At 34.5% G+C, this 26,068-nt stretch overlaps 1 protein-coding gene across 3 annotated transcripts in view; it reads left to right on the forward strand.

Moving 5' to 3' along the window:
• The first annotated feature begins 230 nt into the window (after positions 1-230).
• LOC110033054 (flavin-containing monooxygenase FMO GS-OX-like 4) overlaps positions 231-26,068 on the forward strand; it is a 67,885-nt gene continuing 42,047 nt past the window's right edge. For all 3 annotated transcript variants that reach the window (XM_020736908.1, XM_020736909.1, XM_020736910.1), the window contains exons 1-6: positions 231-915; positions 11,692-11,762; positions 11,948-12,100; positions 12,201-12,283; positions 16,869-17,004; positions 17,094-17,267. In XM_020736908.1, the coding sequence (XP_020592567.1) occupies positions 249-915; positions 11,692-11,762; positions 11,948-12,100; positions 12,201-12,283; positions 16,869-17,004; positions 17,094-17,267 (1,284 nt within the window). In that variant the 5' untranslated portion in view covers positions 231-248. The remainder of the gene's footprint in view (positions 916-11,691; positions 11,763-11,947; positions 12,101-12,200; positions 12,284-16,868; positions 17,005-17,093; positions 17,268-26,068) is intronic.

The following is a 26,068-nucleotide window of genomic DNA, read 5'->3' on the forward strand; positions in this document are numbered from 1 at the left end:
GGAAACCCGACGCTTGGATAGAAGGCATAAGAGACGATGGAGCCATGAATCATATCGCGAGGGGGTAAAACTAATAATATTAGCTCGAGGAATCGGGCCATAGGGAGAATGCGGCCTTCTTTCAAACGGAAATGAAAAAAAAAAACGGGGCGTGGGCCTCGCAGCCCAAAAAAAAACCGTCCCTAAAAGTGAAAAATTGTGGTACGTAAGCTCGTTTCCCCGTACTCGATTGCGCGAGCTTTCCCAAAATGGCTACGGAAGATATATCAGGTCATCTGGGTCTCCGAAGGAAAAACTATTCCGACGCCTCTGGTTCTCCAATGCCCACCTTGCGGGCTCTACTGCCCACCACAACCGCCCTCTTCCCAGATAGTCAACTAATGTTCCGCCGCCGTATCGCCGTCATTGGTGCGGGCGCCGCTGGGCTCGTAGCTGCGCGGGAGCTCCGGCGTGAGGGTCACAGCGTCGTCGTTTTCGAACGTGGTCACGGCGTCGGCGGAACCTGGGTTTACACTCCTGCAATCGAATCCGATCCCCTTGGCCTCGATCCCAATCGAAAGATCGTCCATTCCAGCCTCTACGATTCTCTTCGCACCAATCTCCCTCGGGAATGTATGGGCTTTTCCGATTATCCTTTCGTCGCCATCACCGAAAATAGTGATAATGACCGTCGTCGTTTCCCAGGACATCGTGAGGTGCTCCGCTATCTTGAAGATTTTTCGAGGGATACCGATCTTAATGGAATGATACGATTCGGAACCGAGGTTATCAGCGTGGAGATGGAGGGGGAGGGAAGGTGGGCTGTGAGGTCGCTCAAGATCGACGATGGCCGTGCCGACGACGAGACTGAGGTCTATGAAGGTGTTGTTGTTTGTAACGGCCACCATACTGAACCTCGAATTGCGGAAATTCCTGGTATTCTACAAGAGCCCTTTTTTTCCCTTCATTCTCTTCGCTTTTGTTGATGTCTAAAATTTTACTTCAGTTTTCTGGATGGGTTTAGTATTGAATGAAATTGAATGATCTGTTGCTCAAAAATAGAAACCAAGTAGCACAGACTGTTTGTTTTGGTAAAAAAATTAGGCTTTGTTTGTATTGAAGGAAAATGACAAAAAAGATATTGTTTGTTTTAGTGAAATTTGATGAAATCTGCATCCATTGTTTATATCTTTTTCAATTTTCCTGTGGTCTTTTTCTTTCACTCAAATTTCTAGCATTCAAGACATCCTTAATGTAATTTTAGACTATTTGCCTGTAAACTAGTAATGGAGAGTCGCTACTATACCAGCCATATGGAAGTCCTAACCGAGGAACTGACATGCTAAGATTGTTTGAAGTGTTCTATCATAACAAAATCTATGTTCTTTTTTCCTAAAAAAACCTAAATAATTTTTAGCTTTATATTTAATTTAATAGGAAATTGGTGCTCATATCCCAAACACCTATACACTCCAAAAATTTCAGCAGTATAACATCAAGATGGGTGAATTTTAGAAGTTTACAATTCATGTATATCACTTGTCCAATCATGTCGACATTGTATATCGACCAAACAGATCAATGATGCAAAATGCAAGCAAAATCCATGCAATTTATCTTTCATATATACTATAAATCTAATTATTACTTCCATTTGGCATAGAAACAATGATACCCTCAATTCGTTGATTCTTAATGAAGAGTTAAATGTGCCTCTAACTTAAAAGTATACAATTAAAAGCCAACAGCTAAAATTCTCAATTTACCCAATATAGAAGTGTTTATGATAAATCTTCATTAATAGCACAAGAGAAATCTTATTTGAAAAACACTGACACATAGGATGAATTCTAAACTTTGTATGTAGTGCCAAACTTATGGATACAAATAAAGAAGGCATTTAATAAGCTTAACACTTAATCAATACTAATATAGTGTTAAGCATAAATAGTTATGAAAAGCAATAACTAATCATGGCATTTGTGAAGCAATATAATAAGTGTCAGTGAGATGTAGGTGGTGCATCTATGATTGTTACTAACTATTAGATCCATAATCATATGTGGGTTATACCAGAATCTTACTAGCGCTCAGAATGAAAAGATGACAAGAGAGAAAAAAAGAGGCAATGTAGATTGAAAAGTTTTAGGATTTTAGTCCAATGGGTTTAAGTACAAAAAAAATGAGTCTAATTGCATGAAATTGCATAACTTTGGGCTCTTCCGATGTTCTTATTTATAAATTTGATTCAGTTTTATATAGCTATAGGGAAGCTACATATTAAGTTACGTGGATAAAAAAGTTTTTTTAAGGCCTATCAATTATATGTTGTAAAATATATATGGCATGTGAATGCATTTTGCTAGAATTAAGTACTCTAACTTATAGCTGACTTGTTTGGAAGCCGTCATTCTCCCTTGAGAATGTCAATGATTTGATGAGTAATTCCTAAGCTTTGACAAATATGCCTTATCATGACGGATAGGATTGACCTTTAGCAAATATTACTTTAGATTATTGTGATTTCACCATCAGTTTGATAATTTCATCATGATTTTGGTGAGTTCACCATGTCTCGGGCAATTTAGCATGACACGAGCGAATACATGTTGTTTGTTAAAGTTCAAGCTATCGAATTTTGATATATTTTAATTTTCATTTATTTACCCCATTTTATTATATATACAGAAGGTAACTACGAAACAATAAGAGGATAATAACAAATATCATTTCTTCTTAAATAATTATCTTTTTTTTTGCTTTCCTTCTTTGGAGAGAATTTCATTTTGCCTCCTTGAATTCACTTTGGATTTCAACCTTAAAAAATAAATTAATAAAATATTTTGTATATAAATATATGTATGTATAAAAAAATAATGAAAGTAGTTAAGCTTGTCCCCGTATTGCTTTTTTGCATTGATTTTCACCTTTGATTGTATATTCCATGTCAATGTTGGCAGTTGCTTATAAATAGAGATATGTTTCTTTGATTTAAAAACTGCTTTCTTTCTTCTTGAATTATGCGATTTTGTTTACATGACTATTCCTTAAAGATAAAATAAAAATTTCAAACGATATTGTAGTTGCTAGCATCTTTAAGTGGTGACAGGAAAAAGAGAGAATGCTCTTTAGGAAAGAAGAAACAGAACTTTACTCTTTCTAAGAAAGTCCAGAAAAGGATCAAGTCTCTTTAGTACAGCTGACGACTTATCCTATGGGATCAACTGGTATTCCTCCTCTGCCAACTGAAAATTTTCTTGGATTGATGAATGCTTTGAATATTGCTAAATATCAGCATATTTAGTTAGCTATTAAGATGCATGGAATTGTTCTATTGCAATGTCTGGTATCAATAATGTATATGTATATTTTTTTTTAAGACAGCTCTGACAACTTCAACTAGTCCACTAGCAGACAAATTACTCTAGCAGTCTAAAAAGTTTGTTGGCAAGAAGATCATCTTGAATATAAGGTCACTTATCTTTTGTGGTAAAAGATGTTGAGTCAAAGGATTTTTTTGTAAGTTTCTCCTCAACATTATAGATTTTTATTCAATGAGTGACTTTTAGTTGAGTACCAAGCCATTATTAATGCAAGAACCAATTCGACATTGATTTCAATAAGTTCATCTCAATAAACTATGTTGGTTAATTTTTTGTTGTATCATATTGAGCAATATATTTTTAGCTTTGTTAAGAACTTTTTTATTCCCCAAGCATTTTTTGATGAGCCAAGATCAATGGATGTCAAAGTTGTTTCCTCGCAAAAGCCTACAAAAGAAACTATTGAAGGGATTTTATGGATTATCTAAATACTCCATAAATTGTAAAAGATCGTGAGATAGTAATGATGTTGAGCTTGCAACTACTACAACAACAACAACAATAACAAGCCTTTATCCCACTAAGTGGGGTTGGCGATGTGAATTTTTTTTCTCCATGCGTCCTATTGAGTATCATATTTTTATTTAATTCTAATAAAGTATGATCATTTGTATACAATATGCCCAAGTCTTTTTAGGTCTGCCTGTACCTTTCTTAACATAAGTCAAATCTAAAACATCTACTCTCCTAACAAGGTTATCATATGATTAACATTTAATGTGACCAAACCATCTAAAACGCTTCTCTCTAATCTTGTTAGTCACTTGAGTTACTCCAAACCTTTCACAGATGTATATTCATTTTGCATTTTGTTGAGTTTGCAACTGTTAAGGAAAAACTATCACATTTGTCTTGCAAGAAAGTTCAAATGATGCTAAAAGCTTTTCATTGATACTTCGAGGGAGTTGATTGATGTTTTTCAAGGAAAATTAAAAATATGACGAGAGAGATGATTTCAATGAAATCATTCTTAATTTCATTACAAAATTAAGTTGAGACGAAGAGGATCAAATTTAAAAATTAACTTGTCCTCCTGAAAGCAACATCTAAAGAAGAAAAGAATGTGCTACTTGGAAAAATCAATATTTTGGAAAATTTTCAAAACCCATTTTTTGAGGAATTCGTCAACTTTCTTTCTCGAGACTTTCTGAATTTGAAAATTGAAGCTATCCTTGGTTGAAAGGCCTTGGACTCGTCGAAGTCAAGTTATTTCTTAGATGCAGCGAGCTCATACTTCAAATAATCAAAGTAGGAGAGTTTCTAGTGATGTAATTTTAATCCATTTGGAAAAGTTCAAATGTTGGGTTGACTTGAAGTCATTCTTGATGTATATTAAAGGAATTCACATTTTTTATTTGTGGAATAAAATTCTAAAATTCTTTCTTATGCTATGATTTAATTCAGCTGCTCGTGTTTCATGTCTCTTGAAATGATCGATAATTTTTTAGAAGTAATGATGACAATTCATAATAATTTAATATTAAATTTGAAATGTGAAATTCCAAAATATCTCTGATTCAATGTTTATCAAAGTTATCATTTCTTTTTCTTATAAATAGTTCTCAACTTTATTTGAAAATTTCCTTGTTTTCTCTCCTCGTCTTCAGTCAAGACTCATTATTTCTTCTTTGTTTCAATCTTCTTGGTCCTTGCAACGACGAACATAATTAAGCATATCTAATAAGCTTTTCAAAGAGTGCGACTACTCTATTTCTCAAAAGCGATGGTTTCAAGGGTGAAAATTTTATAGATGCTATATGTTTATAATGATTCATATATAATTTTAGCTCCAATTGTTGGTGAGTTTTTGAACGTTTTTTTATGGAAAATGAATTATGTTATTATGAGAGTCACTTACCTACTTGGCTATAGTTTTCATCATATTTGAAGTTAGTGGTTATAAAAAACTTCTATGAATTCTTCACGATATAAATCATGACTAATTCTTATACTATTATTATTTTCTTTATTTCTTATTTATGCAAGATGAAGTTATTTTTTTTTCGGCATATATTTACCATAAAAGCATTTTAGGATTGTTGTGTTTTATTTTCATGTAGCCACATTAAGACTTCCAGATTGAAGAATAAAGAGTTGGAAGAACATTCTGTTTTGGTACATATTTTAGATAATAATTGGTTAAAGCATTTGGCTCCATTCTTGGAGGACAACCTACATTTGCCCAACCTATAGAAGTATGAATATGCTTAAACTTTTTGTTCGGCGACTTGTGTTTATATTTTCTTATTTTTTTTATTGTTTCTTTTAGATAGTCATGCTATATACCTAGGATCGAAGGCTTTATGGGTTTTGAGGTTTTTGGAAGAGGGGGCTTCAAGAAGAATAAAAAGAGAATGAAGAAGCTTGCGAAGAAAACTAAAAACAGTTGCCTATTATTTTGAGGATTTTAAGGACACTAACATTGAAATTATTTTCGTCATACAATGGAAAAGAGTAATATATATGTCAGTTAAGTTTTTAATAAATCAGTATAAATATTTGATGTTATTCGATGAATCTTACTATATTAATAACATATTTATATCATTCTACATCTACACAACCGTCACAGGAGCATCATCAAAAAATTGTATCATTTAAGTTATTTAATATCAATATCTTTTTCCATTTACGTGCATGAATACCTCAGCGTTCGCTTGCTAGTACCATAAAATGGTGATTCCTTCATGGTCAGTCATGCACATACAAGTAATCAATATAGACATATCATTTGTGTGCTCATCACATTCAATTCAATTACTATTTATATAGTAATAACCAATGCATGATAGTAAGTAGCACAAACCCATATTATTAATAACAGCGTGACTAATAAAGAAAAAATATCTCAATCAGAATAAAACTTATGCAAATATCATTAACTATAAAATGGTTAAGAAGAAATAAATATTACTGTAGATTAAAAGTAAGAGTACTTACCTTGATTTTAGACTATTTGTTTGCTCGTAACTTGTATTATTTTTATTAAATTATGACATATAAATATAAAATATAAAATATTCAATTATCACTTTACTTAATTATGTTTTAATTTAATTATGAATTATTTTGTATCACACTGTTTTTATTAGAATTTCAATATTTTAAACTTTAGTTTAAATGTTATAGTGAAAAGTAATATTAAATATTATTAATTTATACAACAAATACTTTTAGAATTAAGACTCTAACATTTCTTTAGTGCTTGAATCAAATACACTTAAGTTTAACATTTAAATATAAACCTATATAAATAATAACTAACTTAATAACCTTACCTTTATCTTCAGTTGAGAACCCTGTTCTCGCATGCGAGCCCCTTTCTCGCATGGCTGCGTGCAATACTCGGCTCGTCTTTAACACAGTGTAACGAGTTGAACTCCTTCCTCCTTCCTGCAACTAGCTTGGTTCAACCTCGTCTTCTTCGTGCTGAATGCCACGAGTCACTGTCCTCTCTGCCTTTGCATGACACTGGAGCTCTGGTCTAAGTGGCGGCTCAACCCAACAGCGAAAACTCTCGACTTCGTCACCTCCTTCCTCCCCTCAGCTCTACAAGGACGTCATCGTCCTTCAACGTCCTTGCCTTCGGCTTCGAGGAAGCGCTAACTTGCGCCATTCAACTCTTAGGTAAGCCGTGTTGTCTCTTTTCTCGACCCGTATGCGACAATTTATAGGTGAATTCACCTCTTCAGCTTCCCGACCTCCCCTCATTTCCTCTCCATTTTGCTCAACTCTTCGTTTTCTCTCCTCCGACAATAAAAACGAGACATTACAATCTTTTCCACTTACAAAAATTATCCTCGAAATTTACAAAATGGATCGTAAGTCATCAATCAAGCATGTTGACCTGAACTACCCATAAATTTTCTATCGAACTCCCTTCTTTTAATTTCGGGTGTAGCCATATGTATGAATGGATACTGCAACAACAACAACAACAACAAGCCTCTATCCCACTAAGTGGGGTTGGCCACAAGAATCCCTTTTTTTTCCATTGCGTCCTATTGAGTGTCATATTTTCATTTAATTCTAACAGATTAAGATAATTTTTTTATACAATATATCCAAGCCTTTTTAGGTCTATCTCTGCCTTTCTTAACATAAGTTAGATCTAAAACATCTACTCTCATAACAAGATCATCAGTTGGTCGACGTTTAATGTGACCAAATCATCTAAGATAATTCTCTCTAATCTTGTGTGCCACTGAAGCTACACCAACCTTATCACAGATATATTCATTTCACATTATGTTTGAATGGATATACTTTTTAATTTCAGTTAACTTAAATTTTTTATTTTTATTAATATTAAGATTTTATTATAATTACCATATTGGCTCTTTCATCCATATTAAATTAATTAATCATAAAACTTGACTCTGATATCACTTTTGTCAGGACCTGACATGTGGTTTGGAATTTACTAAGGTGAGAACAGACGGTCGGATGGCGGGAACTAAGTTTTCTATATTCATTTACCAATTAACAAATGAAGTATCCACAAATCAAATCAAATTAAACCATTATTATTAAATTTACTTTGATACTGGTTAATCACATTTTCTACAAATATTTTCTTTTCTATTGTTCATATTTTAATTAATTAAATTAACCTGAAAAGTTATATTAAAATAACAGTGACCTAAACATATCACTGAATACTCATACTCCTTAACTATATTAATACAAAGGAAAAAAAAAAAGGTAATATGCATGTGAATTAAACTTTTAATAAATCAATATTAACATTTGATGTTATTCAATGAATCTTATGATATGAATAACATATCTATATCATTCTATATTTGTACAATCATCACATAAGCTCCGTCTAAAATTTATATTACTTAAGGTACTTCAATATCAATATCTTTTTTCATACATGCACGAATACCTTAGCATTTTTCCACTAGTACTACAAAAAGATGACTCTATCATAGTCGATCAAGCATATACAAACAGTCAATATATATATATTATTCATACGTTCATCACATTCAATTCAATTTACTATATATATAACAATAACCATTGTATGATAGTGAGTAGCTACAAACATATATCGTTCATAACAATATGACCAATAAAGAAAAAAAATATCTCAATCAAAATAAAACTTGTGCAAGTATCATTAACTGTAAAATGACTGAGAGGAAACAAAATATTACAATATATTAAAAGTACGAATGCTCACCTCGATGTTAGACGATCTGTTTGCTCATAACAAATATTATTCTATCAAATTAGCACTTATAAAATATAAAATATTCCTTTATCACTTTACTTAATTGTGTTTTAATTTAATTATGAATCATTATTGCATCGAACTATTTTAATTAGAATTTCAATGCTTTAAACTTTAAGTTTAAATATTATAATCGAAATTAATATTAAATATTATTGATTTACACAAAAAATATTTTTAGAATTAAAACCCTAATTTTTCTTTAGTGCTTGAATTAAATGCACTGAAGTTTACCGTCTAAATTATAAACTTATAATACATACATACATACATACATACATACATACATACATACATACATACATACATACATACATACATACATACATACATACATACATACATACATACATACATACATACATACATACATATATACATACATGCACATGCATGCATGCTCCCTTCTTCTCTCGTGGCTGCGTGCGATACTCAGCTCATCTTCAACATAGAGCAACGAGTTGGACTCTTTTTTCTTCCCCGCAATCGGCTTGGTTCAACCTCGTCTTCTTCCTTCACTCTTAATGCCACAAGTCACTCACCGTCTTCTCTACCTTCGCATGACACTGGAGCTCTGGTCGAAGTCGCAGCTTAACCCATCAGCGAAAACTCTAGACGCCACCGCCTCTTTCATCCCTTTAGTTCGATAGAGACATTGTCGTTCGTCGATGTCCTTGCCTCCAGCTATGGGGAAGCCTGCCATTCGACTCTCAGGTAAGCCGCGTGGTCTCTTCTTTCAACCCGACTGTGAAGTGTTATCGGCGAATTTACCTCTTCTACTTCTTGACCTCTCCTCGTTTCCTCTATCCCCTGCTCAATTCTTTGTTTCCTTTCTCACTCTTTGGTTGTTTGATTAATCTCTTCCGGCAACAGAAACGAGGCATTACACAAACTAAACATTTTAATGAGCTGAACTCAATAATACTAAAACTTATCCAATTTGAGTCCAAGCAAACTTAAAATGTGGTTGAAAACTTTGGGTTATTAATTTAATGTTTAAATGTTATCCAAAATTTATATGCTTATGGTCAAATTGAGTGTGTTAACGAGATAAATCCAACAAGTTTAAAATCACTCAATTGCTAGGCCATTAAGATATTTAAATGTTGATTGAATGGCTTACAATCAAAAGATTTACACAGATCATTTTATGGAATGTTTTGAAGCTTTGGCCAAACTAATCAAAATGTCACTTTGAAAATCCGTAAATGGACTCACATGCTCCACATGAGTAGGAATTGGACTTGAGTTTCGAGAGATTTTGAAAACTTAAAGAAATTTAAAGCTCTATTTGACATTTGATACTGAGGGTCACCAGTGGCCACTACATCATTTGATTGCTGAAAATCACCAGAAGCCACTATCGTTGTCCAACTTTCGATGCCCAACTATCACTTTTTGACCACCACCACCCAATAGTTATAGTCTTTTTGTTGTCATTTGACCTCTATTGTTGGATTGATGTCGTCCAACTATAATCTCCTAAGCATGGAAGTCTGATCTTAATCTTTCGTCCATCATTATTCGACTACCACTGCTCAACTGTTATTGTTTAATAGTCGGCGGCGTCCGATTAACGTCATCTAAATGCTATTATCTCTTCAAGACATCTAGCTCTGTGGAAATTACATGAGACCCTATAAGTGCTCTCATTTTTGCAATCTTATCATCTTCATTTATAGAGAAGAGTTGACTTTTATAACCTCATATATATAGTAGATTATTTTCAGCAGGCTTGGTCCCATGGCATTATTCTTTTCTGGATTTACCACATAAAAATTTGTCTTTTTTTATTCTCATTTTATTTATTTGTTTGTGTGGGAATCTGCGTGTAAAGCTAGGTTGTAAACCACTCTCTACCGTCACAAATTTTGTTAGCATGCACCAAGGCTATATTAAGGATAAATTATTTATATTTTGCTTTATAATTTAATGATTATCTAGGATTTTATTTAAAAATATGGTTCTCTTTAATTCTTGGAGATGATTTAAGTTTGCATAAAGTTTAAATCTGATTTAAATTGCCTTTAAATAGTCCCACTATAACAATCAAGGGCGTGGAAATCTCTCTCATTTCCTCACTTTCCTCTCCTAGTTGGTTCTATTCACAAACCCAAACAGATGGCCACCATCTTGACACCTCCTGCAAGATCCAGGACAGCTTCCCAGTAGTCTGTCCTGTGCACAGTGCTGCTTGTTCTCGCTGTTGGTCTGAATCTGTGATGTCAAATTGCTGTCCAGAGTTTAGCGGAGGAGTCGAACGAGAAAAAAAATATGCTCTTTTTGCATTTTTCAGCGAACCTGAAGCTAAGAAAGTATCAATTAGCTGCTGCCAGAGAAGAGGAACTCAGAATCAGAGTGACAAGTTCCTATTTTACACCAATTCAGTGAGCAAATCCATAAAAGGCTTGCGTCTATATATTAAAAAAGAGTCAAAAACAATGAGAGAAAATTTCTAAAGTGTGAAATAATGCTCAAGGGACTTCTAGTTGATTGATAAATTTTTAGAAAACCTAGAAAATTCTTAAAATCTTAATGCATAGATTCAAATCTTTTATTGTGGACTTGTGCTATGATATTAAGAGCCTAGCATCATATCATTCTAATCAACGCTGCTCATCCCTCCCAGGCAACACTCTCTTTTGCCAGGTTGACCTCCCCCCTGCCTTTTCTCTCTCCCTATGTTGGTCCACTGTCCTCCTTGCTCTTGTGCTGTTTCCCTCCCCCGTCTCCCTTTTGAGGATCTTAAAGAGGTGAAGGTTTCACTTGAGATGGTGGGGACAAGTCCAAGTCCCCTGAACGTTTTCTGTCAAGATACTACATGCACCTCTAGCATGTTATATACTGCATACCTTGAATGTCTTCCACAATATTGTTGTCACTCTCATAATTTCTTGGAGCTTCATTGAATATATGCTTTTACTTCATTTTTTTGTTACATGTGAGGTGCTGATTTAATATGCTGTAGTTGTAAAGGAAAAACATTGTCAATTTTAAATTGCTTAGAACACTATTGGTTATTGCTTTTATGATTAAATTATGACACTTCTTTGCTAGTAGTAATTCGTTTAGTTCTGTCATCAGGCATCGAGACTTGGCCTGGAAAGCAGATCCATAGCCACAACTATCGCATGCCCCAACCTTTTACTGGTCAGGTATTTGTTCTCTCATTGTATACCTCTCATTTCTTTTCTTTCTTGGTATTACATGCTTATCAGGTGCCATTTTTGTTGGATCATTAACTTTCCTTTCACTTCTTTTTTTCATCTAAACAATTTTTCGGCTTCTCCTTCTCAGTTATTGTATACAATCTCATTTATACTAATTTTAAAACGGGTAGGTTGTAGTTATAATCGGTAGCGCAACTAGTTCTGCTGACATCTCAAGGGAACTTGCTGGTTTTGCTAAAGAAGTTCATGTTGCAAGTAGAACATCACGCGTCAAAATCCCCATGAAGCAACCTGGTTATGACAACTTATGGCTTCACTCTATGGTAATAGCTTTGTTCCCTGTTGATTGAGACCCTGTTATTTTGAGCAGTTGTATTTTTGTGATGAAACTTGATGAAAATTTTAACTACTGTTTTGATGCAGATTGATAAAACTTTCAGCGATGGCACTGTAGCTTTCCAAGATGGGTGTTCTGTTCAAGTTGATGTTATCATGCATTGTACTGGGTAGGTGTATGCAATTTGAATTTGTAAGGTTCAGCATGTCTAGAATTTTGGATGATATTTGATGATAGATTCTAATCACTTAACATAATTTTTTGTATTGCTCTTGTATGTGATTGTGACATAGACCATACTTCTCTTTATCTATTAATTTCCATTATCATGCCTTTTTTTTTCCTAAATTGATTTCTATGATGATCTTGAATTTCTCAATTAATTGGTGACAAGAAATGGAGAAAATTGATTGAATTTCATTTAAACGTTGATCCATTATTTATACAATCCATGGAGAGCCATTAATAGAAAATTTACAAAAGCAGAGACTGTTAATTTGCTATACAATTATGTACATAAATTAAACTACCAGGATTCGTGATGTGGCATCCACTGGCAAATGGATGAATGAGCTGGTTATGGACTTAAGAAGGGAAAAGAAGTGCTGGTAGGCTGCCACCTTGCCTAATAACAGCTGTTGTGGGTCTCATGGGGTGGATGCCTTGGCGTGATATAAGGGTGCATTAGACATCGTGGAGGGCCAGCTGTAAGGCAAATTGATGAAAACTTGAATTTGGATCACTTACGGGATTGAACTTGCTATAAGGATGCTCCTTTGTTTATTAGAAGTCATAGAATTGGAAGCGGCAGTCTGTGGGTTGGTCTATGAGAGGTTAAGAGTTCCTCTAAGGTTACACATCTATGATCCAGAGCATAATAAGAGATAGGTGTGATTAAGGTTTTCAAATGGAGAGGCAAATATTTGTAAAAACAATTGGAAGACCTTACGGAATGTTTATAGATATGGTCCAGCGTTTGTAAGATTTTGATGAAACTTAAGGCGAAGAATTGCATGCAGGCAAAGATTAGGCCACTCTTGCCCTAGTTTGGACGAATTGAGTTCGAAGTGGCTTTTCTTGAATTTTTCTTTCTTTCATGGATTGTTGGATTAAGTCATAAAAGCATATGAGATGTAAGAGGTTTAGAATGTTTTAATCCATTTACTGCAGAAAGAAAATTGCTTGAAAAAATATCTCATTCAAGGAATGTCTCCGAGCAACTAAGCCAAAGAGGGAGGTGTTTCCCCAAAACACTGCAAAATTGGATTTCAATGAAAATAAAAATTCTTATTATAGCAATTGCAACATTTTAAAGCATTTTCCTTGGAACTTTACATTTGAAAATTTAAAATTTCCTGAACGGAGTGAATTTATTTCATGCTCCAAGGGTATTTGGGGTGGCTACATGGCAAGGCCTGAACCATGTGAGGTAGCTGATTTAATGGGAAAATAAACTTGTTGACTTCTCTTTGGCCGCTCCTTGACCTCCTTGGACCAATTAAATTAAGTATCGGAGCACATTTGTGTCGTTGGCACTCAAACTTCTATGACATAGATAGCCACATTCACCTAACTTGCTTTTTTATTTTGTCTTATTTTCAGCTTGACTTCTTGCTTGATGTATTATCGTTGTGACCTTTTGATTCATGGTTTCCCATATCCTTGTGCAACTACTAACATATACAATAATATAAACTCAACAAAAACTCGACACAACACTTTATCTAGTATATTATCTTTTTATAACACACACGCGCACAAAAAAATCACGTAAAAGAAATGACTGTAATATTATTTGATTGCAATAGACCTTCCCTGAAGTCTGCGTACTATCTTTTAGATTTAGAGTAAACATGCCAAGTTCCTCTCACGTAAGTCATGTATCCTTAGATGGTGGTCTCTCTTACCGCCTAATTAGAAACTCATTCTCTTCTTTTCTATTGTGTGATGCCTCATCTTAAATTCTACTCTCTTTTTAAAAAATATTTGGTTTTTTATTGATCTGCATTTTGCACCTATAGAAGAGTTTTTTTCTAAATTCCCATGTGAGAAATTTTCTTCTAAGAATGAAATGTCTTCAGCATTAAATATAGAAGTTATGTCATATGGCAATTATATGAAGTATGCATTTGGTTTGATTTTTATATGGATTTTGAAGGAGCCACAAGCCCTTGTATAGAGCTTCTTCTTTTTTGATGTATTTTGTTAAGGTCTTATTTTTATTATCACATATTCACTCATTATATTCCCTTGCATTTCTAGATTTACTTATAACTTCAGCATCTTTAACGTTATTTTATTTCATTTGTTTTCTTACATTTTCATGGAAAGCTGCAAAATTATTAACAAATGTAAATGCAATGTCTAAAAATCCATCAGATGGGACATCAATAATGTTAATGGTTAATTTGAGATTGTTTAATTATTTTAAATAAAGTTCCCTTGTTACTTTCAGAAATAGTATTACTTTAGTCAAATTTAGATGTGGCTAAGTGTAAGTCCCAATTGCCTAGCAACTTCCCCACTAAGCACGTAATGGGCCCCCTAAAGTTCTATTTACTATATTTGCCTATCTATCTGTGTGTGAAAAACTGAAGAGAATTCAAATATAATACCTATTAGTTTTCATTGAATTTTTCAAAAATAAGAAATAAAATTAGCAGTAGGGTAGTTCAGTCCAATTCAACCGAATTTGGTGCCCTTTTTTTTCTGTATGAGTAGGCTGTATGTCAAAGTGGGCTTGTAAGAAGTGGTGGAGAGATTTTTTCTGGTGGCTATATATCAGAAGTGGCGTGCGGACTTCTTTAATTCACTTCCTAACCCTATACTATCACCCTTAAGTATTCCAAATTCAACAAGTAGCTCATACCTTTTTTATTAAGTTATATTTTTAAGTTCATGCAAAGTGATTTTTTTTTCTGGTCGTATCCGAATTTGATCTAGATCAAGTAACAGAACAACATGACCATTTTCCAAACTCGGCTGATTCTTCTTAGGCAGGAAATCTTTATTTTAAGTAAATTAAATCTATCATGCTTTTCTTTTACTATAGTCAATCAATCATCATAAAATAACTTTTGTACCTGATTGAGGTCTGAATCCACATGTTTTTGGGCCATCGGAAATAAATTACTTCTCTTTTTCTTGATCACTAACCCGAGGAATTAGTACTAGAATTTAATTAGAAAATCCTTGGAAATTTTTTTTCTTTTTCTTAGCATCACTCTTGTCATCTGATTTTTTCTTCTTATTTGCATTCTTGATGCTGGGGCAGTCCCACTTGATATGACATGACTTCTTTTACTTTAAAATATTAAAAAGTCTGCTTTGGCTTTATTTAATATTTTACCTTTATTTCTATTCTTTCTTTTATCAGATAACTTCTTTTTGGCTTTTTAGAAAGCTGTTAAACCTTCAGGCAATCAATGCCACATAGTCTCCACTTAATGTTTCATTTTAACTCTTGGCAGATTCTTGAGGTTTTAGTATAATTTGTTTTTCCTTCTTCTTCATCTTATTTTCAAATATTTACCGTATCTATTATCATGAAAAATTAGCGAACCAAGTAATTAACCTATAAAATAAGTAGATAATCTTTAGACTCATATATAGCTGTAACTATGACATCTCAGGTGTTTGGCAAACATGTAAGAATTTTTTTCGACTTTCTTATCATTGGGTTATTTCTTTCTTAAAGAATGTATGGTAAAGATTATTTTGTTGAATTTAGTTTACATCTCTGATGTGATTTCATTAGGTTTCATGTAAAATAACTGTCATGAAGAAGTAGATTGATTTGTGATTATTTGACTTCATTAATACCCTCAAATGCAACACACAATGTTTGCCCTATTTCTTTCTAATTTAAATTGTAGAGATGTTTATGTAATCATTAGACTTGAATTCACAAAAGAAACATTTTAAGCACTTTGAATTTAACTATGCTAACTCACATATTTATTGTTCCCAATATTTGGAAGGTACATCAATGAACATGTCATTCGTATTTTTGGTCGGATGTGGATAACTACTTATACCAAATTTCACGTGTGGTGATCAATTGATTGAATAAAATTAAGTGGGCATTGTAACTTTTCAAACATGAAAAGAATATCATCAAACAAACGAAAACGGGTGATAGAATACCTTTGGTTATCAACCTTCTTATCCGAGTATGTTATAAGAACTTCTTTGGGTTGTTAGGCCTTTAAACGAAGAAACTTTTTGATATTAATTGAATGTTAAGGCAAAATAAAAAAAGGGATGTGAATAAATCTTTAAAGCTAACTAGATTCTTTCAAAGTTGTATGAAAACAATATATTTTCTTGTTAAAAAATAACGTGAGAATAAAGCTAACAAATTATTTTGGTATAAAATCCACATTGACATGGTTAGAACTGGTGATATTTTCTGTGTGATACGAAAAGTAGGGTGGTATAAGTGACATGTATGTAAACATAAGAAATATGTGAATGGTATGGAAATGATCCTTATTTTTACATATTTTTATAAAAAGATTTTTTCTGAACAGAATATAAAATAAAAAATATTTTTAATTTTTTGTTTTTAAAAGTAGAAAAATCATTAGCACCAAATATGGTTTTTAAAAAGATAAAATGAAAATAAAAACAAAACAAATTAATATATATATATATATATATATACATATATATATATATATTTATCATTTTCTTATATTCTTTTTGTTTGTAAATGACATGTTAAGGGAGTTAAATTTAAGCTTTATCCTCAGGTACAAGTATCGTTTTCCTTTCCTCAGAAGTGATGATATCATTGATGTGGATGACAATCGAGTTGTACCACTTTATAAGCACGTCTTTCCACCATTCGCCGCTCCGTATATTTCTTTCATTGGATTACCTTGGAAGGTTCCGGTCTTATGATTTCTGTTACTTGGATCATTTTGTAATTAATTTTTGTTTTGTTTATATATGAAACTTAATAAAAAATGTTGCAGGTCGTTCCTTTCCCCTTGTGTGAACTTCAAAGTAGGTGGGTAGCTGGTGTTCTGTCTGGTCGGATTGCTCTCCCAGCACCTGAGGAGATGATGGGCGATGTTAAAGCTTTCTATTCAGATATGGAGCAAGCTAAGCGACCTAAAAGATACACCCATAACATTGCAGATTACCAGGTATTTTGCCTTGGTTTTATCAAATAGGAACCTTTTAGTTTATTGAAGTGTCCAATTCTTAGGGGATGTTTGGCTGCACTTAGTATTTAAGTTAAGTAGGATTTATTAAATCCGATAAATTTGGATTTATTAAATCCAGTGATGCTCAATCCAAAATTATGTTTGCTATGATTTCATTTAAATCCTTATAAATCCATATGGAATGTTTGACATTTACTTTAGGATTTAATACTTTAGTATGTGATCCCCTTAAATCCATCTCCCAATCGGATTTCATAATTCCCGGATTTACATTAAGCTAGAGCAATTTTTAGATTATGGCCAATGGAGGGATTTGGAGGAGCTGAAATCACATTTGGTGTATTTACATTAAATCCAACTTAAATTCATCTTAAAGTAGCCTACCAAACACTGCCTTAGTAAAATGTTTTGTTATTCCTCTCTTCATAAAGTATGAACATTAACTCCATATATTTTTGCATATAATATGGAGATGCTCTTAAGATTTTCAAAGTGAGGTATATAGGCTAAGAGTTTAGCTTGAAATTAAGGACGTAGTAGAAAAACTAAACTCATGGAGAAAACATTACTTCCTTTCATTATTTACATGCAGCGGTACATATATATGGAAATAACTCTTCCTAATTTATAAACTTACCAAATATATATAATCTAAATTTGGAAAGGAAATAATTCTGAAATTAAAACAACGAAACATAAATAGAAAGAAAGTAAGCTAATCAAGGGGTTTCCATAATTGTCTCCAATTAAATTTCTCAAGATATAACTTTTCAATTATAAATTTTCACACTCCCCCTCAAGCTAGGTCATATATGTTGTAAAGGCTAAGCTTGGTATTCAACACAGTGAAGCTACCCAGGATTAGAGCTTTAGTGAAGGCATTCACAACTTGGAGATAAGTTGGAATGAAGATCAAGCGAATAATGTCATCATTGACCTTTTTAGAGATATAATGACTATCAATCTCGCTGTGTTTGGTCTTTTCATGATGCATAGGTTTCTTTGCAAAACTAATGACGGCTTGATTTTCATTGAACATCTTTATGACATTGACTGTGGAGTATCCCAACTCATTTAGTAATCTTTGGATCCAATTCCTACACAACTTCCCAAAACAAGTGCTCGATACTCAAATTCCACACTACTAGAGACCACCGCTTGCTTCTTGCTCTTTAATGTGACAAAAGTTTCTCATACATTGGAACAATATGTAGATGTGGATCTTATATTAGTGAGTTTTCCAACCCAACTAACATCAGTTTAAATATCATCCTCTCTATTGTCCGATTTCTTAAACAATAACACTCACAACGGTCATTTTAAGAAATATCAATATTTTTTAAACAATCTCCAATTTTTTTCATTTAAACTATTCATATGTTGAATCACAATGCTGACATTGTAAGAAATATCAGGTTTGATGTGTGATAGGTAGATAAGCTTTCCTACTAATCACTGATATCAACATTTTTTCACTGGTATCTTTTCTCTCTCTGAATATAACTATTTATTGAATTTTATAGGAGTCTCAATATGTTTACACCCCTGCATCGTTGTTTCTTTTAATAGGTCTTGGATTTATTTTATTTGAGATGTCACAATTCCTGTCTTCGATCTGATCACTTCCATGTGCAGAAAGTATCTCATAGCTCCTAGATCTTTGATTTCAAATTTTGTGACATGAATCTCCTTAATATTCCCAGTCTCTTTTTCATTATCACCTAGCAGGATCATATCATCTACATAGATATTGAGTATAGCTTTCTTAACTCCTATGTCTGCTTTATGAATAGTGTATGATGAATTTGGTTTTGGATGGACCAATTAGATTTCAGTCTTGAAAATAATGTCAAACCAAGCTCTTAGAGATTGTTTGAGGCTATATTGTGACTTGCTTAGTTTACAAACCAAATATTATTTAAGTTATTTGCTAGCTCTGGTGAAATCTCCATATACACTTCTACCTCAAGGTCTCCATTTAAAAAAATATTTTTCATATCAAGTTGATGCAGCTCTCACTCTTTGTTTCTTGTCAATGAAAGAACCCTTACAATATTTGCCACTGGTGTAAAGGTCTTTTGCTACTCTATCCCATAGTAATGAGAGAAATTTTTTAGCCACCAACCTTGTCTTAAACCTCTCAATGCTCCCATCTTCTTTATACTTGACATTGAACACCCATTTGCGGCACCCAATTGGTCTTTTGTTCGGAGAAAGTTTTGTAAATGTCAATGTGCTATTTTGATCAAGTGCTTGAATCTCTTCTTTAACTATCTTTTTCTATTCTTAAATTTGAAGCGCTTCATGAATATATTTGGGTATCTGCACACTGTCAAGTTGTGATACAAAATTTGTATTTGTTGATAATAACTTCTCTTAGGCGACATACTCTTGGATAGAATAATTTGTGTAACTTTTCCTGTCTTCTCCACCGGATTCTACCTCCCTTGGAACTTCAGAGATGTGATGATTCAAGTTTGGTTGTGAAAAGTCAGTGGTTGCACATTGTCCCTATCATGCTCAGTTGATTTCTTTCTCTTAGCGTACACACGAGTTTACTTCTTTTCAATCTCGGGTTTGATATGCTCAGTTGGTGGAACTTGGGACACAAGATGGTTAGAGGAAAGTAGAATAAGTTGTGAATACTCTAGATCAGTGTCGGTATTCAGATTAGTTTGACGAAGTGGAAAAAAGTTGTGATGACTCTAGATCACTATGAGTATCCAAAATAATGTCCCAAGAATGATATGTACCTGAAGTCTCTCTCTGAATATTAGATTTACGGTGGTATGGTTGATTTTCAAAGAAGGTAACATCCATGGAGTTATAATATATTTTCGTGTTGGGAGAATGTCACTTGTTCCCTTTTTTGTTAGAGGTATAACCACGAATTATATGTTTGATGGACTTTAGGTTAAGCTTTGTGCAGTATGGTTGATGAATGTGGACAAAAGAGACGAGTAAATATTTTTAGAGAAAGATTGGATAGGAAAACTCTAACAAAAGGGCATTTTTCAAACAAAGCACAGAGAGGAGCTTTGAATCCAAGAACTTTGCTTGGCTTTCTATTGACGAGGTAGGTGTTTATGAGCACATCTCCCCAAAAAAATTTTGGGACATTGTGTGAAAGCATTATCAATCAAGATACATCAAGGAGATGTCTTATGCTTCCTCTCAGCTATCACATTTTGTTACAAGTATCACATAAGAAATCACATGGATGATACCATTCTTTATAAGGGATGGACCAGGGATAGATTTGAAGTATTCCTTTGCATTACCAGTTTTGAGAATTTGAATTTGCATTATAATTGAGTGTAAATAATGTCATGAAATGATTGAAGGATCTGTGCAGTTTCAGATTTCTCCTTCATAAGGAATATCCAATTGATTCTAGTTTGATCATCAATAAAGGATACAAATTATTTGTCCATTAATGGTTTTGAATCTTGAAGGTCCCCGAATATCACTATAAATGATAGAAAAATGATATAGAGGTTTGTAGTGAGACAGATGGTATACATAACGAGTATGTTTAGCCAATTGGTAGGTTTTATACTTATAGAACTGTCTTTTGTTGACTAAAGAGATGGAGGTATAACTTTGTAATATAATGAAAATTGGGATGAGCCAGATGATAATATCATAATGGAACTTGACTTTCAACAAATTCATACAGAACATGCTCAGGATCATGAGAAGAGGTTGAGAAGACAGGTGAGGCACTTATGTATTAAGAGAATAATTATCCTTAATCAAATATAGACCTCTATGCAATTCAACATTGTCAATCACCTTTCCGGAATCCACTACCTGAAATTCATCAAAGTAAACTGGAATTTAGTAACATTATTCAAGTCATGTGTAAGTTTGCTAATTGAAATTAAGTTGTAATCTTGTTTGGGAACATATGACACTGAAGAAAGCTGAATATCTTTGGAGATTTTCACATCTTCGTTCCCAACAATCCTGGAGAGATCCATCGGCAAGTCTAACAAATTTGGGGTTGGTGATTTCTTGGTAGTTAGTGAGAGCATGAATGCACCTAGAAATGTGATAACAAGCATCTGAATCTATTATCCATGGTTGAAATCCTCCATTGTTAGCAAAATATGGGGATATCGTACCTTGGAGTAACTTCAAGCTGGTAGGCTCCAGAGTAGAACTAGACGTCTTCATTCTATACTTGGTCATGATACCGTGCATGTTTAGGGTTGTTGCTGCTACAAGAAGAGTAGGAATAGAGGAATGCATAGGAGGGCTGGCTGCTGCTGCTGAGAACTACAAGAGATTGGCTTACAAATTGTCGATCTAGTTTAACTTCCCTTCCTATCACATTTATGCCCAAGGACATCAGAGGCACACCCCCAGTTCCGCAAATGTCACTGGATGCAAATTTTGATTTAGACTCGTCTGCTGCATCAACAATTGCAGGAGATTTACTGCTGCAGGGATTTGCTTAATTGATTGGCTGCTGCAGCAGAAGATTTGTTTTTGTTGTAGAGAACTGCAGGAGGTTTTCGGCGGAGGAGGGCGGAGGAGGGCCTGCGGAAGGGAGGATTTTGGCTGCAGGGAGGAGTTCCAAAGAGTGCCTGTAACCTGCAGGAAGAGTGCTGGCTGCAGGGAACGATGTGATTTGCGAAGGCATGCAGGGGCTCCGGGGGCAGATGAAGTGCCTGCAACCAAATATGGAGAGAACCGACTGCAAGGAAGTTTTCCACCATGCCAAGAAGAAGCAGGTTTTCTAGACTTCTTTATTCTTTATCAGCTGGTGATTTCCAACGGAGCAGATTTTGGGTAGAGGAGAAGAAGATTTTCAGCTGTAGGAGAAGTTAGGGTTTGTTTTCAATGCTCTGATATCATCTAGATAAACTGAACCCTTGAAAAAACTACTCCCTTTAATCATTCACATGTAGGGTTCATAAATAGGGAATCCCCCTTCCTTATTTAGAAACTAACCAAATATATCTAATTTAAATTTGAAAAGGAAATAATTCTGAAATTAAAACAATGAAACATAACCATAGAAAGAGAATATGCTAGTCAATAAGCTAATCAAGGGGTTTCCATAATCGTCTCCAATTAGATTTCCCAAGATTTAACTTTCCAAATATAAATTTCCACAGATGTGCTGAAATCAAATCAAAATTTGACTCCCATCACTTCAAATGAGATGCTACAGCCTGCTTGCCAAAAATTTTTTGCTTGACCTACTCTCCCAAAATATTGAGCGGTTATAGTTTAACTAAATGCAAATCTATGAATATTTACATTTCTATCAACAACAACAACAATAACAAGGCCTTAATCCCACTACGTGGGGTATTAAAAATCTAAAAAAGCTATAAAAATGGATTTTTTGTGAGCTCAAATTGGCTAAGCATGAGCTATGATTACATCACAACCAGGCTAATAAATTTTTTGTTGATTGAGCCAACCAATGCATGTTTGAGTAATCTTTTAGTGACAATGGATTGTTCTGAAATTCTCTCATTTTCAGCGCTAGAGATATATTGGTTTATACTGCATAACATGTTATGATATGTTAGATTTTCTACTGATGCAAGTAAAATATTAAACAAAAAAGGAAACTTGTAAAGGACAAGGTTGTTAAGAATAGATCTAGAACATTTAATGGATGTGATTTTATTTCTATCAATCAATTTTGTTTGAAGATTGTGTGATATTTTAGGTGCAACAAGTTGAAGTACCTTAATTATCATCATACAAGACTATATGGATACATATGACAAATTTTAGAGCTAAAACTTAATGATTAAAGTGGATAATTTTCTCTGAAGTACTTGTGCTAAAAAATATTAAGAAGACTTAAAGTTCATGTTAGAAGTTATATTAGAAAATAATTTATTCCTATCAGAAGTTATGAGAATTAAATTTATTAGTTTTGATTGGAGTTATTTTGTTTTCTATTTTATGATTTATGTTATTTCTTTTATCTCCAAGTAATTAATATGAATTAATTAATTGGAGATATAGGTGTTATATTTTTTTTCATGTTATTTTCTTTTTATCATCTTTTCTATTCTAGGATTCATGTAAGGGTTATTTATACCTCCATTTTATGTCAATAATATTATTCCGTATTTTTCAGAATTTAAACATGGTATTAGAGCCAAATTTTTTACCCTAGCCATCGATCCTCCTTTTAGGGTCTTCGCCGGACTCACTTTCTGCCATGCTCCTCGCAGAGTGACTCTCTGCCAAACTTTCTATGGGCAACCATAAGCACTAGAGTTCTTCGCAGGTTCTCCCTGCGGATTGCAAGCTTCCTGGAGACTTCTTTCTACAGGGCCTCGCTGTAGGAACCAGTCGCCAATGTCGATCCCTGTGCCAGTGTCGATCCTTGGAGCCGACAATCCTTGTAGGTCTTCCGTAGCAGCTTTGTCCTCTTTTATTTGTTGCGAGTAAGCATGATTCCCTACATAGGGGAGCAGTTTTCTCCCTCCTATAGAAATCCCTACGTTCAAATCCGGACATTGCAATGATTAGTTCTCTTTCTGGTGGAAATCACGGTTTTTGCCTTGCAGCAGAACCACACAAAAGGGGGGAGCCATGTTTCTCGTTGTCTTCCCTGTAGGCTCTTCCATGGTCATTTTCTCTGCAGGTTTTAATCACTGATCCTTCCTGCGGGATCTTCTAGTTGTCGGACCTCCCGATGTCCTCCTAGGACCACCAAAGCACCTACCTACAGTCGTACCTATCCCCTACACGCTTTCCCACCTCTGGAACCCCCTCCTGTATCCTTCCTCTCCGACGTAATTCCCTCTTGCAGCTTTTCACGTAGCCGGAATGTCCTGCAGACCTACATGTTGTCGGTTGGACCTCTGTACATACTCCTGCGGCTAGTTCTCTCCCCTGTAGCCTTTCCCACCCTGGTCTTCCCTCCTACAAGTTTTCCCGCCGCTAGATCTACCTATGCAAATTTTAGTTAGTTGAACCTCTTCACTGCAGGCCCCTAGCAACCAGAAGTCACTTTGCTGACTGGAAAACTTCCCTGCATATCTTACAAGCACCTTCCTGTTGGCTGCAAATTCTTGTCAGCCGCACATTCCTACAGCCGCCTCTGTGGCGTCCTCCGCCATTTCACATGATGGATTGTTGAAACGAAGAGAAGCTTGTTACAGAGGAGTTCATATTTGATTTGCTTTCAAAATGACTTGAGCGAGACTAGATATATTCTTGGATGGAATCCCAGCAGCCGACCTGATCGCCTTTCTCCGTTTGTGTCTTACATGTTGTCGAAAAACTCTATGCATGTTCTCTATTTTTTTCCTTTGTCACCAGAACTCTCCCTACAACCGAAAGTATTCTGCAACAAGTCCTCATTGTAGCGGTCCCTCCTCCAGAGCTTTTCTTGCAATAGGTCTACTTCCGAACTTTTTTCTTGTAGCAGGCTTTCCTTCGGATTTCCTGCATCAGACTCTTCGAAGTATTTTCTTTAGCAGCCCTCCTGTGAAACTTTTTCCTGCAATAGGCTTTCCTCCAAAGCTTAAAAGGAGGCAGAATGAGGGAACAACGTCTATCGTGCCATTTGTGCCATCAAGTCCCTTCTCTCGGTTTACTTCAACTCTTGAGATATCTACACCATCCACTTCAGAATCCGATTACCCAGGTGAGATGATTTTCTTCCCTTCTCCCACTCTCATGACTTTAAGGAAGACCTCTCGCAGCAATGTAGGTCGTTCTCTTGATCGTTATTTTTTTTATTGTTTTGGTTTCTCTTGATTGTTTCTTTAAGGAAGACCTCTCGCAGCAATGCAGGTCGTTCTCTTGATTGTTTCTTGTATAAAAAATCATCTTAATTTAGTAGAACTAAATGAAAATATGACACTAAATAGGACGCAATGGAGAAAAAGATTCATGTAGCCGACCCCACGTAGTGGGATTAAGGCTTTGTTGTTGTTGTTGTTTTGGTTTCTCACATGACATTCATCGATTTATCTCATACTCTAACATATTGCATGTGCACGGAGCTTTTATTGCATCTTTGGACAATGCCTTTATACCCAAGTGTTGGCAAGTAGCTAAGGAGGATCCAAATGGAAGGCTACCATGCTGGAGGAACTTTGTGCTCCTGATAAGAACAAGATGTGGGAGATTATACCATTGTCGATGGGTAAATGAGCAGTTGGGTGCCAATGGATCTTCACAATAAAACAAAATCCTGAAGGGAAAGAAGATTGTTACAATGCAAGATTGGTGGAGAAAGGGTACAGTCAGACATATGACATTGACTATGATGAGACCTTTGCATCGATAGCGAAGATGAGCACTGTGAGAATACTAGTTTCTATGGTTGTGAATGATGGGTTGAGGTTACATCAACTCGATGTGAAGAATATTTTTCTTCATGGTGAGTTACTGGAAGAGGTGTATTTGGACATACCACCAAGATTCAATATAAATCAAACAGTGGGCAAGGTGTTCAAGCTCAGTATGTTGCTTTATGACTTGAAGCTGTTTTCTCGAACTTGGTTTGAGAAGTTTAGAAAAGCTATAGTAGGCATCGTATATCAGCAGAGCAATATCGACCATATTGTGTTCTTATGTCAAAATGGTGGTCACATCATTATTCTTGATGTGAATGTTGATAACATGATTATCATTAGTGATGATGATGCAAAGATTGCTCAACTAAAGGTAAGATTGGGCAACGATTTTGAGGTGAAGGATCTTGGACAACTTATATATTTCTTTAGGATTGAGATTGCCCGTGGACCAGAGGGGATAGTCTTGTCTCTGAAAGCATGTACTAGATC

Source organism: Phalaenopsis equestris, unplaced genomic scaffold, assembly GCF_001263595.1.
Source record: "Phalaenopsis equestris unplaced genomic scaffold, ASM126359v1 Scaffold001081, whole genome shotgun sequence".
In the NCBI taxonomy this organism is placed as follows: Eukaryota; Viridiplantae; Streptophyta; class Magnoliopsida; order Asparagales; family Orchidaceae; genus Phalaenopsis; species Phalaenopsis equestris.